The sequence below is a fragment of the Juglans microcarpa x Juglans regia genome, chromosome 3D (assembly GCF_004785595.1).
Source record: "Juglans microcarpa x Juglans regia isolate MS1-56 chromosome 3D, Jm3101_v1.0, whole genome shotgun sequence".
Taxonomy (NCBI): Eukaryota; Viridiplantae; Streptophyta; class Magnoliopsida; order Fagales; family Juglandaceae; genus Juglans; species Juglans microcarpa x Juglans regia.
The window spans coordinates 7,956,383-7,971,235 of NC_054598.1; the positions used below are offsets into that span (position 1 = coordinate 7,956,383).

The following is a 14,853-nucleotide window of genomic DNA, read 5'->3' on the forward strand; positions in this document are numbered from 1 at the left end:
GAGGGGTTGTTCAGGGTCTTCCTATGGTGTTAAATAATTCAAGATGGCTGGTTCGCGAAGGATCTTTGAGTTTTTTGGTTTGATAACTGGCTGGGCAATGGCACTATTGTTGATCAGCAAACTATGGTGGGCAATAGGGATTTACAGGTCTGAAATTTGTTTGAATGTGCGGAGTGCTATGTACCATTTTTGCAACAGCTTGTGGATGATGAAATGGTGAATACAATTTTCACAGCACATGTTCGAATTCAAGAGGGGCAAGATATTTTGGTTTGGAAGCATACCGTAGATGATGATTTTACTACTAAATCAACGTGGAATATTGTTAGAACTCATGGTTTGTTATGCCCATGGAAGAAATGGCTTTGGCAGAAGTATGTACCCAAGAAGATGTCTTTCTTATGTTGGCGTGCACGTCGAATGGCTATTCTTGTTGATGAGGTGATTAAACAATTAGGCATTCCAATTGTTTCGAAATGTCATTGTTATATTTCTCCTCAAGTTGAGTCTGTTGATCATATTTTTTGTGATGGGGAAGGCCCGAGGAAAGTTTGGGATTTTTTTGCAGTAATTTTTGGTATTCATTTGCCGACTACTCAGATTTGGGCTGGGGTGATGAATGTCTAGTGGTGTAGAGCTTCAAAGTCTTTCCAGGTGCGTTGTTTACATGGTGCTATACCTATTTTTATTTCTTGGATTCATTGGAAAACACGTTGTGGTGCTCGAATGGAGGGATTAGTATTTGATTGGAGGAAGCTTGTTTGTATGGTGAAATGATTTATCTTGGAGTCTACGGGCTTGATGCAGAATTTCAAAAAATTAGGCTCCTATGATGTTTCGGTTTTGAGAGAGCTAAATTGTCCTATGGTGGAGTTGGGTGGTAGATTGCTGAGAAGGATTTTGTGGGCATTACTAGAGGCTAAGATGGTGAAACTCAATGTAGTTGGGGGTTCTTATGGTAATCCTAGGCTGTCCAGTGGAGGGGGAATTGTTAGAGATGATAGTGGTCATATTCTGGGAGGTTTTGCTCATTGCTATGGTCAAGCTACCAATATTATTGTTGAATGTCGTGCGGTGCTTGATGGTCTTCGGATGTGTAATCAACTCGGTTTGAGGAATTTTATTGTTGAGTCGGATTCGCTTGTTATTGTGGGATAGTTTGTGTCAGGTGTTTGTAATTATTGTTATCTTTGAAATTTTTGGGAGGAAAATCTAAGCCTTGTTAGCTCTCTTAATGTTTAGTTTAAACATGTCTTTAGAGAGGCTAATATGGTAGCGGATTTGTTGGGTGTTAGAATGCCGAGAAGGATTTCGTGGGAATTACCGGAGGTTGGGATGGTGAAACTCAATGTAGACGAGGGTTCTTGTGGTAATCCTGGGCTGTCCGGTGAAGGGGGAATTGTTAGAGATGATTGTGGTCATGTTTTGGGAGGTTTTGCCCATTGTTATGGTCAAGCTACCAATATTATTGCTGAATGTTGTGCAGTGCTTAATGGTCTTCAGATGTGTAATCAACTTGGTTTGAGAAATTTTGTTGTTGAGTAGAATTCAATTGTTATTGTGGGATGGTCTGTGTCAGGTATTTGTAATTATTGGTATCTTTGGGATTTTTGGAGGAAGCTCAAAGCCTTGTTAGCTCTCTTAATATTCAGTTTAAGCATGTCTTTAGAGAGGCTAATATGGTAACGGATTTTTTGGCTAAATATGGGACCGATGGCGGTAATATGGATTTTATTGGAGGAGATGTTGGTTTGGGTAGGCTTAGGGGACTTTTACGTACATAATAGATCGGGCATGTCTTACATTAGACGTTTGTTCTTGTGGGGATGCATTTTATTTTGATTTTGATGTACCTATGGTTATTCCTCCACTTAAGAGAATGTTTTATTGATAAATGGAGGGGATGCCCTCCTTAATATATATATATATATATATATATATATATATATATATATATGTATATGGAGATCCTATATGGGTATAACCTGTCCAGTATACACCTGTTTTGAGAATTTAAGAACTGAACTTCTGGTTTTGGTCCAATCTTGTCCCCTTTTTTTGGTTTTACGAATTATCTATGTTAGTAATAATATGATGTTTACATATGCTAACTATTAGTCTATTTATATTATAATATAAGTATATTATTTTATAATAATTAACACATACTAGTATAGTATTGAATTTAACTATAGTCTATATAAGTTCTAGACTTTTTATGAGTATATATGATCAAAATTCAAATGTGTAAAAATATATTTATAAAAAGAAAATATATATTATTATAATTTATTATGCCAAAAATATATTTATCATTGATATATATATATATATATCAGAAGTAAGTTTATATTATTAATTTAATCTTAATGTTTATATTTAAGATTAAAATTTTATGTTATATTAGTTTTATATTATAAGATTAAAATTTATGTCATATTAAAAATTATAAGATTAATTTTATCTTATATTACATGTTATATTAATTTTATGTTATAAGATTAATAGACTTGAATAATAAGATTAGAATTTCATGTTATATTAATTAATAATTTAGCATCTGATATATATAATATAATATAAAAATTATAAATATGTATATCGGTCTGATTTGGTTTAAACTGGTTTTCAAAATATGAAAATCGCTACCTCATTGGGTAAGGACTGATTTTAACTCTTAAGAATTGATACCGCACTAGACTACATACAAATCGGACCAAGTCTACCAATTCGGTCCAATCCGATTCAACCCATTTTACGGTTTTTTTTTACATCCCCAATTCACAGACTCACTTATTCTGTGACAGACAATAAATTCTTCTGTGAGTTGGACTTTTCTTGTGCCATATGATTTTCTAACGTTGAATTGGATAGCCTGGATATCCTCGTGGGACTCTTTATCTCAATAATCAGTTTTGAGCTAAATAATTGGCAATTATTATTTTAGTATTTATTTTATAAAAAATTGTCATGTTTGAAAATAAGTTTGTAAAGGACCTGGTTAGTTTTTTTTGTTTTCATTTTGTTGAAGCCAAGGTGATTGGGAAACGAGGGAATCTTTAATGCAGCCTGTGAATTGCCTGTAAATTTCCTACGTGATTGTATCAAAACTCTTGTGAAAGTTACTGGATTCGTTTATAGAAGTGGTGTTAATTTAGTCATTAATTATCATTTTTTTAATAAAAGTTTTGAGGCTGACTGCTGACTATACGAAAATTATATAAGAAGATTAAAATTCTTTTGGAATTTAACATAAGTTTCTATTAAATGCTTAAAACTAGAATTGGAAAGTTTTTCTCAAATATTGATGTGTCGAAATAATTGAAATATAATTTAAAAAAGTATTGACGTGTGGAAATAGTAGGCTTCATTTGATTATATTAGTAAAATAGGTAAAAGTTAAAAATTAAATAAAATTTTATTAGAATATAATTTATTAATTTTACTTTAAAATTTAAAAAAATTAAATTATTAATTATATTTTATATAAAAAAATTTTAATTAAAATTATAATAATTAGATCAACAAATAGACTTAAATGAAATTAAAAAGTTTGTAGGTTGTATTCGGAATGGGAATAGCTTCTACTCTACTGACAAAGGCATTAATTCCTTAGAAAGAGTTAAGAGGGTAAAGGTCAAAGACCGTACCAATCAATCACCTAAACTAGTCGTTGAAGTCATCTTAGTCTTTGTCTGCCACTAAAATCCTAATTGCAGGTCCGAAGATCAAGTGGGTGATTAAAGAAAAAGTAAATTAAACAAGATTATGCGTAACATTAAAGGATTCAGGAGTACCCCCAATCTTATACAGTTATACATAGGGTTAGGGGATATATACTTGTAATGATTTTATCAATAATTATAAATAAATAAATAAAAAACTTCATTTACACATTTTCTCGTATACATTTCAAAGTAACATCACATATACGTCTGTTTCAAACCACAAAAATACAAAAAAGACAAAAAAAACTTTTAGAGAATGCAAATCAATTTCAAAAATTTTTTTTTATTTTCCGCTAACTTGTCAGAACTTTGAAAAGGTGAAATGTTAGAAAAAAAAAAAAAAAATTTCTTATATATCTATATAGGTTGAGTTACGATAATTTGAATGACATATTTCATTATAAAATAAGTGGAAGGCGACATTATGTCGTGATTTCAAAATATTATAACTTTGAATTGGTTAATTATAATCATATAAGTTGATATCAACACATTTTACATCTTTTTTCTTATATCCAAGTGAAATTACGTTAGATTATTTTTGACAAATAATATCTTAATTACAACTTAGAATATTAAATTATTAATGGTTCTATTGCCTAAGGCCTTTTAATTATAAATAAAATAAAAATCCGAATCAGTCCTTGCCATGTTCATCTCGTAATCATCATCCAAGGTAAAAAACCTTAAACTTTGTACACTTGTGTTTGTAATTACCGTGAAAACTCCCTAATTCACCCTTCGTAGCTTTACTTGCAGTTGCAGCTTGGCTGGGTACACCTGCAGGTTAGTTTAATATATATATATATAAATGGTACCCTCTCTGTCTGCTATTTCCGAGTCGTAGTTAATGGTGCATGACTATATGTATGTCAAAAAATCTATTCATTATATATGGGTGAGTCGAAGAAAGGTGTTGATCTGCACTAACCTAAAAGAAAAGCGTGTGAAGGAAAAATGATTGTATTGAGTGTAGAAAATTTGGTGGCTCCGAACACTCGTGGAAGAGCGTCTCAACTAGCAATAAAATGCATTATGCGGCTAATTCATTACGTTATTACTTGGTTTTACAGTGCGCTTCCAACCAAAATTAAGGAGTTTTGGTCTTTTTTGGTGCAATAGTCATTGTTATTTGGCAAGGGTTAAGGATTATTAAAACTTCAAACCGTTGTTAAACATAATTTTTATGAAAAGTACTATAGTTATAACGAGATTTTATAAAAATAAACTTATAAACTCGATCAAAGACTTCATAAGATATGTTAGATTTAATTTATAATAAAATTAGTTTTATATTTAACAAAACATATCAAGTCACGTCAGTTTGTGAATTTATTTAAAGAAGATCTTTTTGTAGTTAAAATATTTCTCAATTTTTATTACAACTATGTTTCAAACATAAGACGTAAAATTGGAAATTTAATTAATAATATTTGAATATCTTTTAAAAAGTTATACTATAATATTAGTTAATTATAAAATAATTGTATGAATATCATTATTTCCGATCTATATCTTCAAGATGAAATTACGGAGCATACAAACTCGTTAAATCTTTTTAAAATAAGTAGATAGATTATTGCCCTAGAGCTGACTATTTTTTAACCGAATCCATCTAATCTCTACCGTGAAGTTGGTTGTTTCTTATTTGAGTAACGATAAATCAGTCGTAAGTGTGTAAACGTTATATAATTTTTTTTCATATAAATTTAGTATTTATTTATTTTTTTAAAAAAAACTATGTGACGCTTATTGACTTTACCACTATAAATATAATTTTCTTTCGTATTATTGGTACGTACTTTGCCATTTGAAAATCTAAGTAGGACTAGCGTTACATAGATAAAGGACAAGGACAACATTCAAAGCTGCCATGCGTGGTAGGTAGCTTTCTTTTGCGTTGTTAATCTTTAATTTTGATAGATAAATTAACATAATTAAACTCTTGGAAGACAGTGCATGCTTTGCGTGTATTTGTTACTGGGCCTTCTGTTTATGGTTTAAATCTCTTTGCATGTGTCTCTTTCTCTCTTCTTTTGTTCGTAATACTCGTAACGCCTGGCTGCGTGGATTGGATCTTGTCTTTGAGCAACCCAATGAGTGAAGCTAAGGAATAGTTTTCATTGAGTTTTTTTTAAATAAAAGAGAGTACCTGTGTTTCTAACTTTCTTGCAGTCTTTAATAAAATTTATGTCGAATCCGATTAATGAAATCTCGATTTTATATTTAAAAATTAGTAAAAAAATAAGTAAATTTTGTTATCAATCTTTTAATCTTGTCTGTTTATTTTTCAACAAGATTTATCCAGTGATATTTTTAACAGAATATAAGCCAAACTCTTTTTTAAAATTTTAAACTCAATAATTTATTTTTGTAGTTCAGGGATGCTTTTTTTATTTATTACTTAGTGATTAAGTAAATATTTTTTAATGATGTTGTGAATTCTTTTATTAAATATTTAAAGAGATTAAGATTGCATTTGGATGTTAAACTGAGTTGAATTGAGTTGAGGTGATAAAATATTGTTAGAATATTATTTTTTAATATTATTATTATTTTGAGATTTGAAAAAATTAAATTGTTTATTATATTTTATGTTAAAATTTAAAAAAATTATAATGATTAATTGAAATGAGTTGAGATGAGTTGATGAACTAAAAATACCCTAAAAAAATACATAAAAAAGAAAAAAAAAATAACCTTCTCGTGGGGCAGTGTCGGGAGCCACTTTCGGTGGCTCAAGCACTGCCCTTTCTCGATAGTCTATCAATCCAAAAGATTATACCAATGAATGTATCATAAATCTTATTAGCATAACTTCATGATTATTATTTATAAATTAAGTATTTTACATTAATGATCTTAATACATTCAACACAAATTAGAAGCTGACTTATTAATAAAAATATTTTAAAAAGTAGTAAATGGAATGACCGGAGGGAGGCCTACAAAGTCCCAAATTGAGGCTTTTGAATTTGAGCCATCATTATATGTCTTCCATTTTTTTCCAAAAAAAAAAAACAAAGTGAATGACTGAGTTGGCGCATTTGAATTGGAACAAGAATCATTTCCTATCTAATTAATGGGGCCCGCTATCCATCATCCAAGACAACACCTTAAACAAAACTTTTATTGGGAAGGAAGATTTCTATTGGGTAATCACCAAAATGTTCTAAGAGATTACGTCTGCCTAAATCCCTAATTTCTTATTACTTGAAAAAGTCACCCAAAAGTGAAAAATCCTTTTTTTTTTTTTTTCTTAAATTAGATAGCAAATGATCTGATCTGACATGTTACCAAATTTCTATTAACTTCCGTCTGTATATAAAAATGATTTTATCTTATTTTATTATTATAATTTTTTTAAATTTTTATATAAAATATAATAAATAATTAAATATTTTCAAAATTTAAAATAATAATAATATTAAAAATAATATTCTAATAATATTTTATTCAACTTTCATCTCAAACTATCTCATCTCATCCCATCTCACTTCACTATCCAAATAGTACCTAAGTCACCTGAAATTTTGTTTGCTTTTTAATCTTTTAGATGCTATGTGATATCATTTATCTCCACGTATTTGACCTTCTTAAATTATAGAACATTTAGTAAAATAGAGACAAATACATGAAATAGATCTTAAATGCACAAGCAAGTTTCTAAGACCACTTCACACGTCTTTATTTAGTTCACTTTATACTCTACATTTTTTGTTTGAAAAATATAAAAGATAAAAATGAAAGACCCTTTTAAAACATTATACTTGTACGGTTTTAATGAATTTTGTCATTTATTTGGTGTATACGTGCATGATCAGTTTTTTATTTTTTTTCCCTGTAGCTAATATGCACTAAATAAATGTTATTTGAAATGATAGTGTCATGTCCATCAGAAGTTGTCACTTTGCCAAGGGACAACTATTCAAAATTCATCCATAACTTAGAAGCATTGCACATAGAATTTTAGATCACATCTTTATACAATATAATACCGAAGAGAAATACATTTTGCACATTCAATTTATAAGCGTTTTGATACTCTAAACTATCAAAATTGACAAATTGTACCTTGAAACTAGTTAAGATTTGACAGGTGCAGTATCTTAATTTGTGCTTTGATATTTGATAGGTGAGAAGTGGTAGATTCAAAGTTTTAAAAATCGTTTCGTACCAGTTGGTACGGTTGATATTTGCCGTATCGATCACTGGGTCGGTACAGATACTATTTGTATTTCGTACCGGTTTAAATACCGGCCGTACCGGCCGTTTCGGCCTAAATTTCGGCCTGTACCGGCCTAAATTTCGACTTTCATTTTTTTTTTTTCCATTTTTTCAAACTACAAGTTCATTTTTTAACCCCCAATTTAGACTAGACTATTTATAATTTATATATATGTATGTATTTATATATAATTTATTCATATATAAACTATTATTTTAGAATATAATTGTTATATATATTTATATATATAATTTATTCATATATCGACTATCTCGAAACGGTACACGAAACGGTACCGGTACCGAAATATTTCGTTCCAGTGCCTTGACCGGTACGTTATCCGGTACGGTATTAAAAACATTGGGTAGACTACCATCCAGCAATGATAGCTAAGCGTACCGCCTAATATAAATTTATTTTTTTATTTTTTTAACATATTTAAATATTTTTAAAAATTAAAAAAAATATATATATTAATACACTAAAAGTCATTTTTTTAATCATTAAGTAAAATAAAATTTAAAAATAAAATAAAATACATGAACAGTCAAAGTGAGAGGACAAATTCAGACGGCATACTAGCATTTTGTGTAATATGTTAGTTTGAGATGTAAAGCGTAAATATTTTGATATTTGAGGGAGTAAAATGTAACTTTCTCATTACATTAATTCAATTATAAATAAAGATTTTAATATATATTTTAATCAAAATTCATAAAGTATAAAATATTCAGACAAAGGGTAGAGTCGATGGATCCAAGTAGACATAGGTAGCCCCTCCACATATATAGAATTGAAGACTATATAAGATTTGGAAATGACAGGAAAATATGGCATCGATTTCGGTCCCCACTGGATCACAAGGAGAATGTGACCCACTACTAACCCCTCAAAGTCACAAACTCCTCATCACACATGCTCTTCCTAACCCCTTTCGATTATGATAACACTTAAAACGTTGGGCAAATTATTAGTAAGAAATTAAGAGAGAGAGAGAAGAAAAAAAAGTTAAAACAAGGGAATTGTGGCTTGGGGGGGGGAGATGTTGATGTTTAATAAGAAAGGGGGAAGCAGCAGCGGCACCCTTATTCAATAATTTGGCCAAAGTCCAAACAAGAAGAAAAGAAAAGTGGCTTTAATGGAAAGGGCCATCCATGAGCATTAGCCATTAAGTAAAGATTAGAGCAAATGATTCAATGGGATAAGACTTAACAGAGGTTGAGAAGGAAAGCAGAGGTGGAGAAATTTTTACTTAGTGGTAGGGTAGGATGCCCTTATCAACTTGCTCACTCACTCTACACCATCACCATGGTTTAATATCACTAACCACAATTTGCCTCAGTTTACTGCAATTATTTAATCTCTCTCCTCTCTCCTCTTTTTCTTCTACAACCATATTTTTTTAAAAGAAAAAAAAAAAAAACCCCAAAAATAGCGGCACTTGAACGTTTCAAAATTCGAATATATATATATATATATATTATATATATTTAAAATAAAAGGTAGCTTAAAATGTGCTTAAGTCCATGTTATAATACATAAAAGAAAATGACCTTATTGGTTTGGGGCTTAAGAAACGTACTAATTATAATATGGATTTTTGCTTGAATATTTATCATCTCCGAAAGGAGGAAGTAAATCAGTAACCTTTATTTTTTGGGGGTAAAATAAAGAAAATCCCAATTAAATTGAGGATTAAAGATATTGACCCGATTAAATAATAGAAAAATAAATATTAATAAGGGGTTAAGGGTCAATAGATGAATAGTATAGGCCTGTAAAAATAAATAAATAAAAACAAAATCCTCTCAAGAACCTTAAAAAGTCCCACACCACACCACGCCTCTGCCTCTCTCTCTCCCTCCCTCCCTCCCTCCCTTCTTCCCTCTCTCTCTCTTTACTTCCTTAATCCTTCCTCTCTCCCTCCGTAATAGATGATGAACTCACCCCCTCCCTTTAAACGCCGTAACGTACTCCTACCATAAACGGCGTTATTTCCAACAAGGTCGTCTATTTAAGCCACGTGTCTTCAAAAAATCGAATTTTCTTTTTCATTTTTTTTGGGTGGGTTTTTGTGAATCTGCAATGGCTTTGGAGCGGCAATTAATAAGCCTCGCTCAAAATGGCGCTGACGGCGAGGTAGACGGCGTTAGTAACGGCGTTGAGACCAGGCCAACGTCCGTTGACGGCGACAAAACGCCGAGACTCCCCCGTTGGACGAGGCAGGAGATTCTGGTGCTTATACAGGGAAAGCGGGTCGCGGAGACCCGGGCAAGGAGGGGCAGGACCGCCGGATTGCCTTTCGGGTCGGGCCAAGTGGAGCCGAAGTGGGCCTCGGTCTCTTCTTACTGTAAGCGGCACGGGGTGAACCGGGGACCGGTCCAGTGCCGAAAAAGGTGGAGTAACCTGGCCGGAGACTATAAGAAGATCAAAGAATGGGAGTCTCAGGTGAAGGAAGAAACGGAGTCGTTTTGGGTGATGAGGAATGATTTGAGGAGGGAGAGGAAGCTGCCAGGGTTTTTTGACAAAGAGGTTTATGACATATTGGACTCCGGGTCGGGTGTGGTTCCGGAGAATCCGGGTCTAGCTTTGGCTCTTGCTCCTGCTCCTGCTCCTGCTCCGGCCCCAGGCCCTACGGCTGAGGAAGTGGATGAGGGAGGCGTCTTGTTTGATAGTCGGCGAAGCGCCGTGGCGGATGAAGGGTTGTTCTCGGATTTCGAGCATGAGGAGGATTCGGGTCAGAGCCCCGAGAAGGTGAAGGAGGTTCCGGTTCCTGGTCCTATGCCAATTTCTGGTAATTTGGACTTTAATTTCATTGGGGTGGTCTGAAATTCTGAACTTCCATTGGGTTTGCGGAACCAATCCTTTCTTTTTCTTTTTCTTTTTTTTTTTTTTTCAAAAAACGTAATCTTTCTGTGCCTTTTTTTCCCTGTTGTCAACGGTTCATTTTATTTAGTTTCTCAGTATCTTCTTTTTGTTACGTTTTGAGGAAAGTTTGTATATTGGGATTAATTCTCGGAAATAATGATGGGGTTCAACAAGTGCTTAATTGTCTTGGAAAAATTTTTGCTGGAATTTTCACGTGTTTTTCATTTCCTTTTTGTTTCACAGAGAAGCAGTACCAACCAGTACTACCAGGCTCTCAAGGTCAAGGTAAGCAATAATAATAATAATAGTAAAATAATTCTGCAAGTGCTTTTCATAAAATAGATGACAATTTTGACTTTGTGGGGAAAACTGCTGTCCAACTCTAATTCACACACAGTTTGGGCTTCACTTGTTCAGATGTTAGCTTTAAAGTGCACCGACTCAATCATAGGATTATGTTTTCAGCCATATGTCTTATTGACTAATGAACAGATTTTCTTGCAATGACATTGATGTAGTCTGCTGACAATTTGTCCCTCTCGCTTATAAGGGAATTGATAACATAATGATCAGCTGAGTGAAGTGAAAACTGACAATTGTGAAATCACGTGGATATTGGGTTCTGATGTGTGAGCCTGATGACAAGGTCGCAGTCTAGAATTTTGTATACTATTTTGTCTGGTTTTTGGTTTCCAGTTTATCCTTTTGTCCTGCTTGGCATGATGAACTCGTTAAATACTTCAGCTTTGCACAAACTGTCTTGCTCATATCGAATTTATATCCTGTAATTGAAGGCCTGCTTGAATTAAGTTTTGATTGTGTCTCGAAGTTGTAGCCTTTCAGAAGTAGCTGAAACCCGTAACTCCCCAAGTAGTCCCCATTTATACCGAGTACTATTATCATAGATTCAGTTCATTGAAACCATTAGTCTATCGAGGCAAGCTGGTTGATTAAGAATTAGTCTTAGTTTCCAATCTTGATGTAAAAACTCACGACTCTTATAAGATACATAGCCCCTTCTTGCTTTCCGATCTTCCTTTGTGCTTGTGACTGAAAATCGGTTAAATTTTGTTGAGATAAATATATTTTGTACTCTCAAATTGTCAGAAATTTGCCACTTTGCACCCGAAACCGCTAAGTTTGACTCATTATATTCTTGGACTACTAAAAATTGATACTTTGCACCATTCCTTAAGATCTGACTGTCAAAACTGTGCTGTCTCACCTATTTTTCATTCATCTTAATGGTTAGAATTAAAAAATGGAGTAAAGTGTCAGTTTTTCTAGGTTTAGAGTACAATATGTGACTTTTGATAGTTTGGGTTCAAAACCCTTCTTGTTGAGGGTGGATAGCGTATTTTTCCCAAATTAAGTACTACACAATTTTGTGGATCTTATTTAAGGAAATATTTGTCAATAAAGCAATGTTGCAACATAATTGAGAACCGCTTTGAGGTTCATATATTATGCAGAATTCAGGTATCAAATGTCTAATGCCATCCATCTGATCTGTCAGTCCTTTCTTTCATGACTTACTGGTTGCGTTCTGGTTTAGACCACACGATTGCATTTTTTTTGTCATGTATGAGACTAAAAATGTCTGTTTTGGCGTTGTTCTTCTTGTTTGTATATTCTAGTGTTACATATCTGTGACAGCTCCGAATTTGTGATGCTAAGAAAACCTATCTATGGAAGTAGAGCTATATGTTGTTCAGACACACATTGTTCGGCTGCAGGAACCACCACAAATGAGAAACAGCCTGCCTCGAATCCTGAGATAGGTTCTACTTCTCAAGAGGGACGGAAGCGGAAAAGGTTTGCAACAGAAGAAGATGAGGAAACAATTAGTCTGCATAATCAGCTGGTTGACATACTGGAGAGGAATGGAAAAATGCTGGCTACTCAACTTGAAGCTCAGAATGCAAATTTCCAACTGGATCGGGAACAGCGGAAAGATGATGTTAATAGCTTGGTTGGTGTTCTCAGTAAGCTTGCAGATGCTTTAGCAAGAATTGCAGACAAGTTGTAGCGAAAGGAGAACCTGTAAACGCTTGTGTACATAATGATAGTTACTCTCCAACACACCCATAGATAATAGCGGAGGCAGATCGAAGAGACCGATCATAAGATTTCTAGATGACATTCAAATATAGTTTTCTTGATTCTTCTTTTCTTTCTTTATAAATCTTTTCTTATGTGCCACTTTTTGTGGGCTATTACTGCATTACAGATCCTTCCATTCAAAGGCATTGATTAGAGAAAACTTCCGAGTTCACCCCCCACATTTCTGCTTCGTTTCTGTAATATAGCTCCAGTTTTATATGGATATATAGAGTTTATTGATCTTTCAGTGGTTGTAGAGTTTATCGTGTTACTTAATTTCATCTTTTGTCTTCTCCTTGTTATGTGCGTTAATGGTAATTGCTGAGCATGCATGCAATCAAACGCATGTTATTATGTAAAAACAAGTAGGAAAAAGTTCCAATTTAATAGAAAATTTTAGGACAATCAAAAATAAAAAAAAGACAGTCATCACAAATGTCTGGTTACCTTGTCCCTAGCTTATAACGAACTTTTTCAACTCGACTCGACTCACTATCGATCTAATCATTATAATTTTTTTTAAATTTTTAAATAAAATATAATAAAAAATTCAACATTTTCAAATCATAAAATAAAAATTATATTCTAACAATATTTTATTCAATTTTTAACTCTCATCTCAACTCGACTCGACTCACTATTCAAACCTTCCTTAATTGATCTCAACAATTTTATTTCCTCTATTATTTTCATATAGGTGACATGGTAGCACCGATGTAAAATAATATTTTCATATTATCAATATTTTCGTATTGGTAACTCACTTTGCTAATTATCATTCAGAATCCCATTTATCTCTTACTGCATGTCCATTAAAAAAAAGTAAAATATATTTTGAAAAAAAAAATCATTTTTATGATAATTCATATTTTCTTTATAGGAAATTTGTATGTCCAAAATTTATATCTAACAATACCCGCGAACGAAAAGCTGATGGACAAAAATTTTTGTTTCCAAGGTGAACCCATCAAGGGTAACCATAGCTCACAGCAGAGCTCACATGCAACCTATGGTGACACATTATAGATACATATGTGACTTTGGGAAGATATGCTAAGAACTAAGAAGATATAGCAATCATATCAGACAACACTGAATGCATAAATGTGGCTTTTGGGTACAACCATTGCTCTCTGAAGCATAAAGATAAATTAATTGCTCAGTTTGTCAAATCCAAACTCCATTACAATATATATATATATATATATATAATCTATACTTTGTGGGTTGAATAGATAATTGATTTGCTTTTTTTTTTTTTTTTTTTTTTTTGGTTGAAATCTGAAATGTGGTGCTTACTCCCACCAAAATGAGAGTATTACAATCATGAATCACAGTACCTGTTTGATTATAGAGCAGTTACCAAGTTCAAGTGATAAAACAGATTCCAAAAGATACGAGATTTATGAATGAAATCTGACGTGTACCATCATCACTTAAGCCCGTCTGAACTCCGAAACATTAGATTAACCTCGAGAAAGAATCATGGTCGACATCCGACTGGGATTTTAGGAAACCAACGGCGTCTCTCTATCTGCTAGGGGTGGGCAGCAGGGCCCCGCACCCCGTTGACCCGCCCCGCCCCTGCCCATGCGGGGCAGGGGTTTCAGCCTGCTCAAGCGGGGTGCGAGGGCCCCCGCCCGCACCCCAGGGAAGCTTCAGAGGCAAGGGACGAAGGGGGCGAAGCCCCGCTCCGCTTTTCCCCCACCTCGCTTTATATATATATATATAAAATTATAATTATAATATATATATATATATATATATAAAAACTCATAAGTAAAGTGAAACGGCGCCGTTTTGTCATGGACAAAACGGTGCCGTTTCACTTAGGGACTTGGTAAGCCTCAACTAAAAGTGAAACGGTGTCATTTCACTTTTAGTTAAGGTTCTCCCCCCTCCCCGCGCCTGTTTCCCTTCCCATTC

The 14,853-nt window shown here is 33.1% G+C and overlaps 1 protein-coding gene across 1 annotated transcript; it reads left to right on the forward strand.

The window, feature by feature from the left end:
- The first annotated feature begins 9,773 nt into the window (after window positions 1–9,773).
- Window positions 9,774–13,174, forward strand: LOC121256103 (trihelix transcription factor ASR3-like). Its single transcript, XM_041156745.1, has 3 exons — window positions 9,774–10,750; window positions 11,068–11,109; window positions 12,561–13,174. Exons 1-3 carry the CDS (start codon window positions 10,042–10,044, stop codon window positions 12,851–12,853), a joined length of 1,044 nt encoding a protein of 347 aa, XP_041012679.1. The 5' UTR covers window positions 9,774–10,041; the 3' UTR covers window positions 12,854–13,174.
- The last annotated feature ends 1,679 nt before the right edge of the window (window positions 13,175–14,853 follow it).

Excerpts from the sequence above, each read along its gene's own strand:
- LOC121256103 (XM_041156745.1), top strand. The coding sequence starts at position 10,042 with ATGGCTTTGGAGCGGCAATTAATAAGCCTCGCTCAAAATGGCGCTGAC. Across the intron at positions 10,751-11,067 it reads TGGTCCTATGCCAATTTCTG|AGAAGCAGTACCAACCAGTA; the intron begins GTAATTTGGACT and ends TTTGTTTCACAG. Across the intron at positions 11,110-12,560 it reads ACCAGGCTCTCAAGGTCAAG|GAACCACCACAAATGAGAAA; the intron begins GTAAGCAATAAT and ends GTTCGGCTGCAG.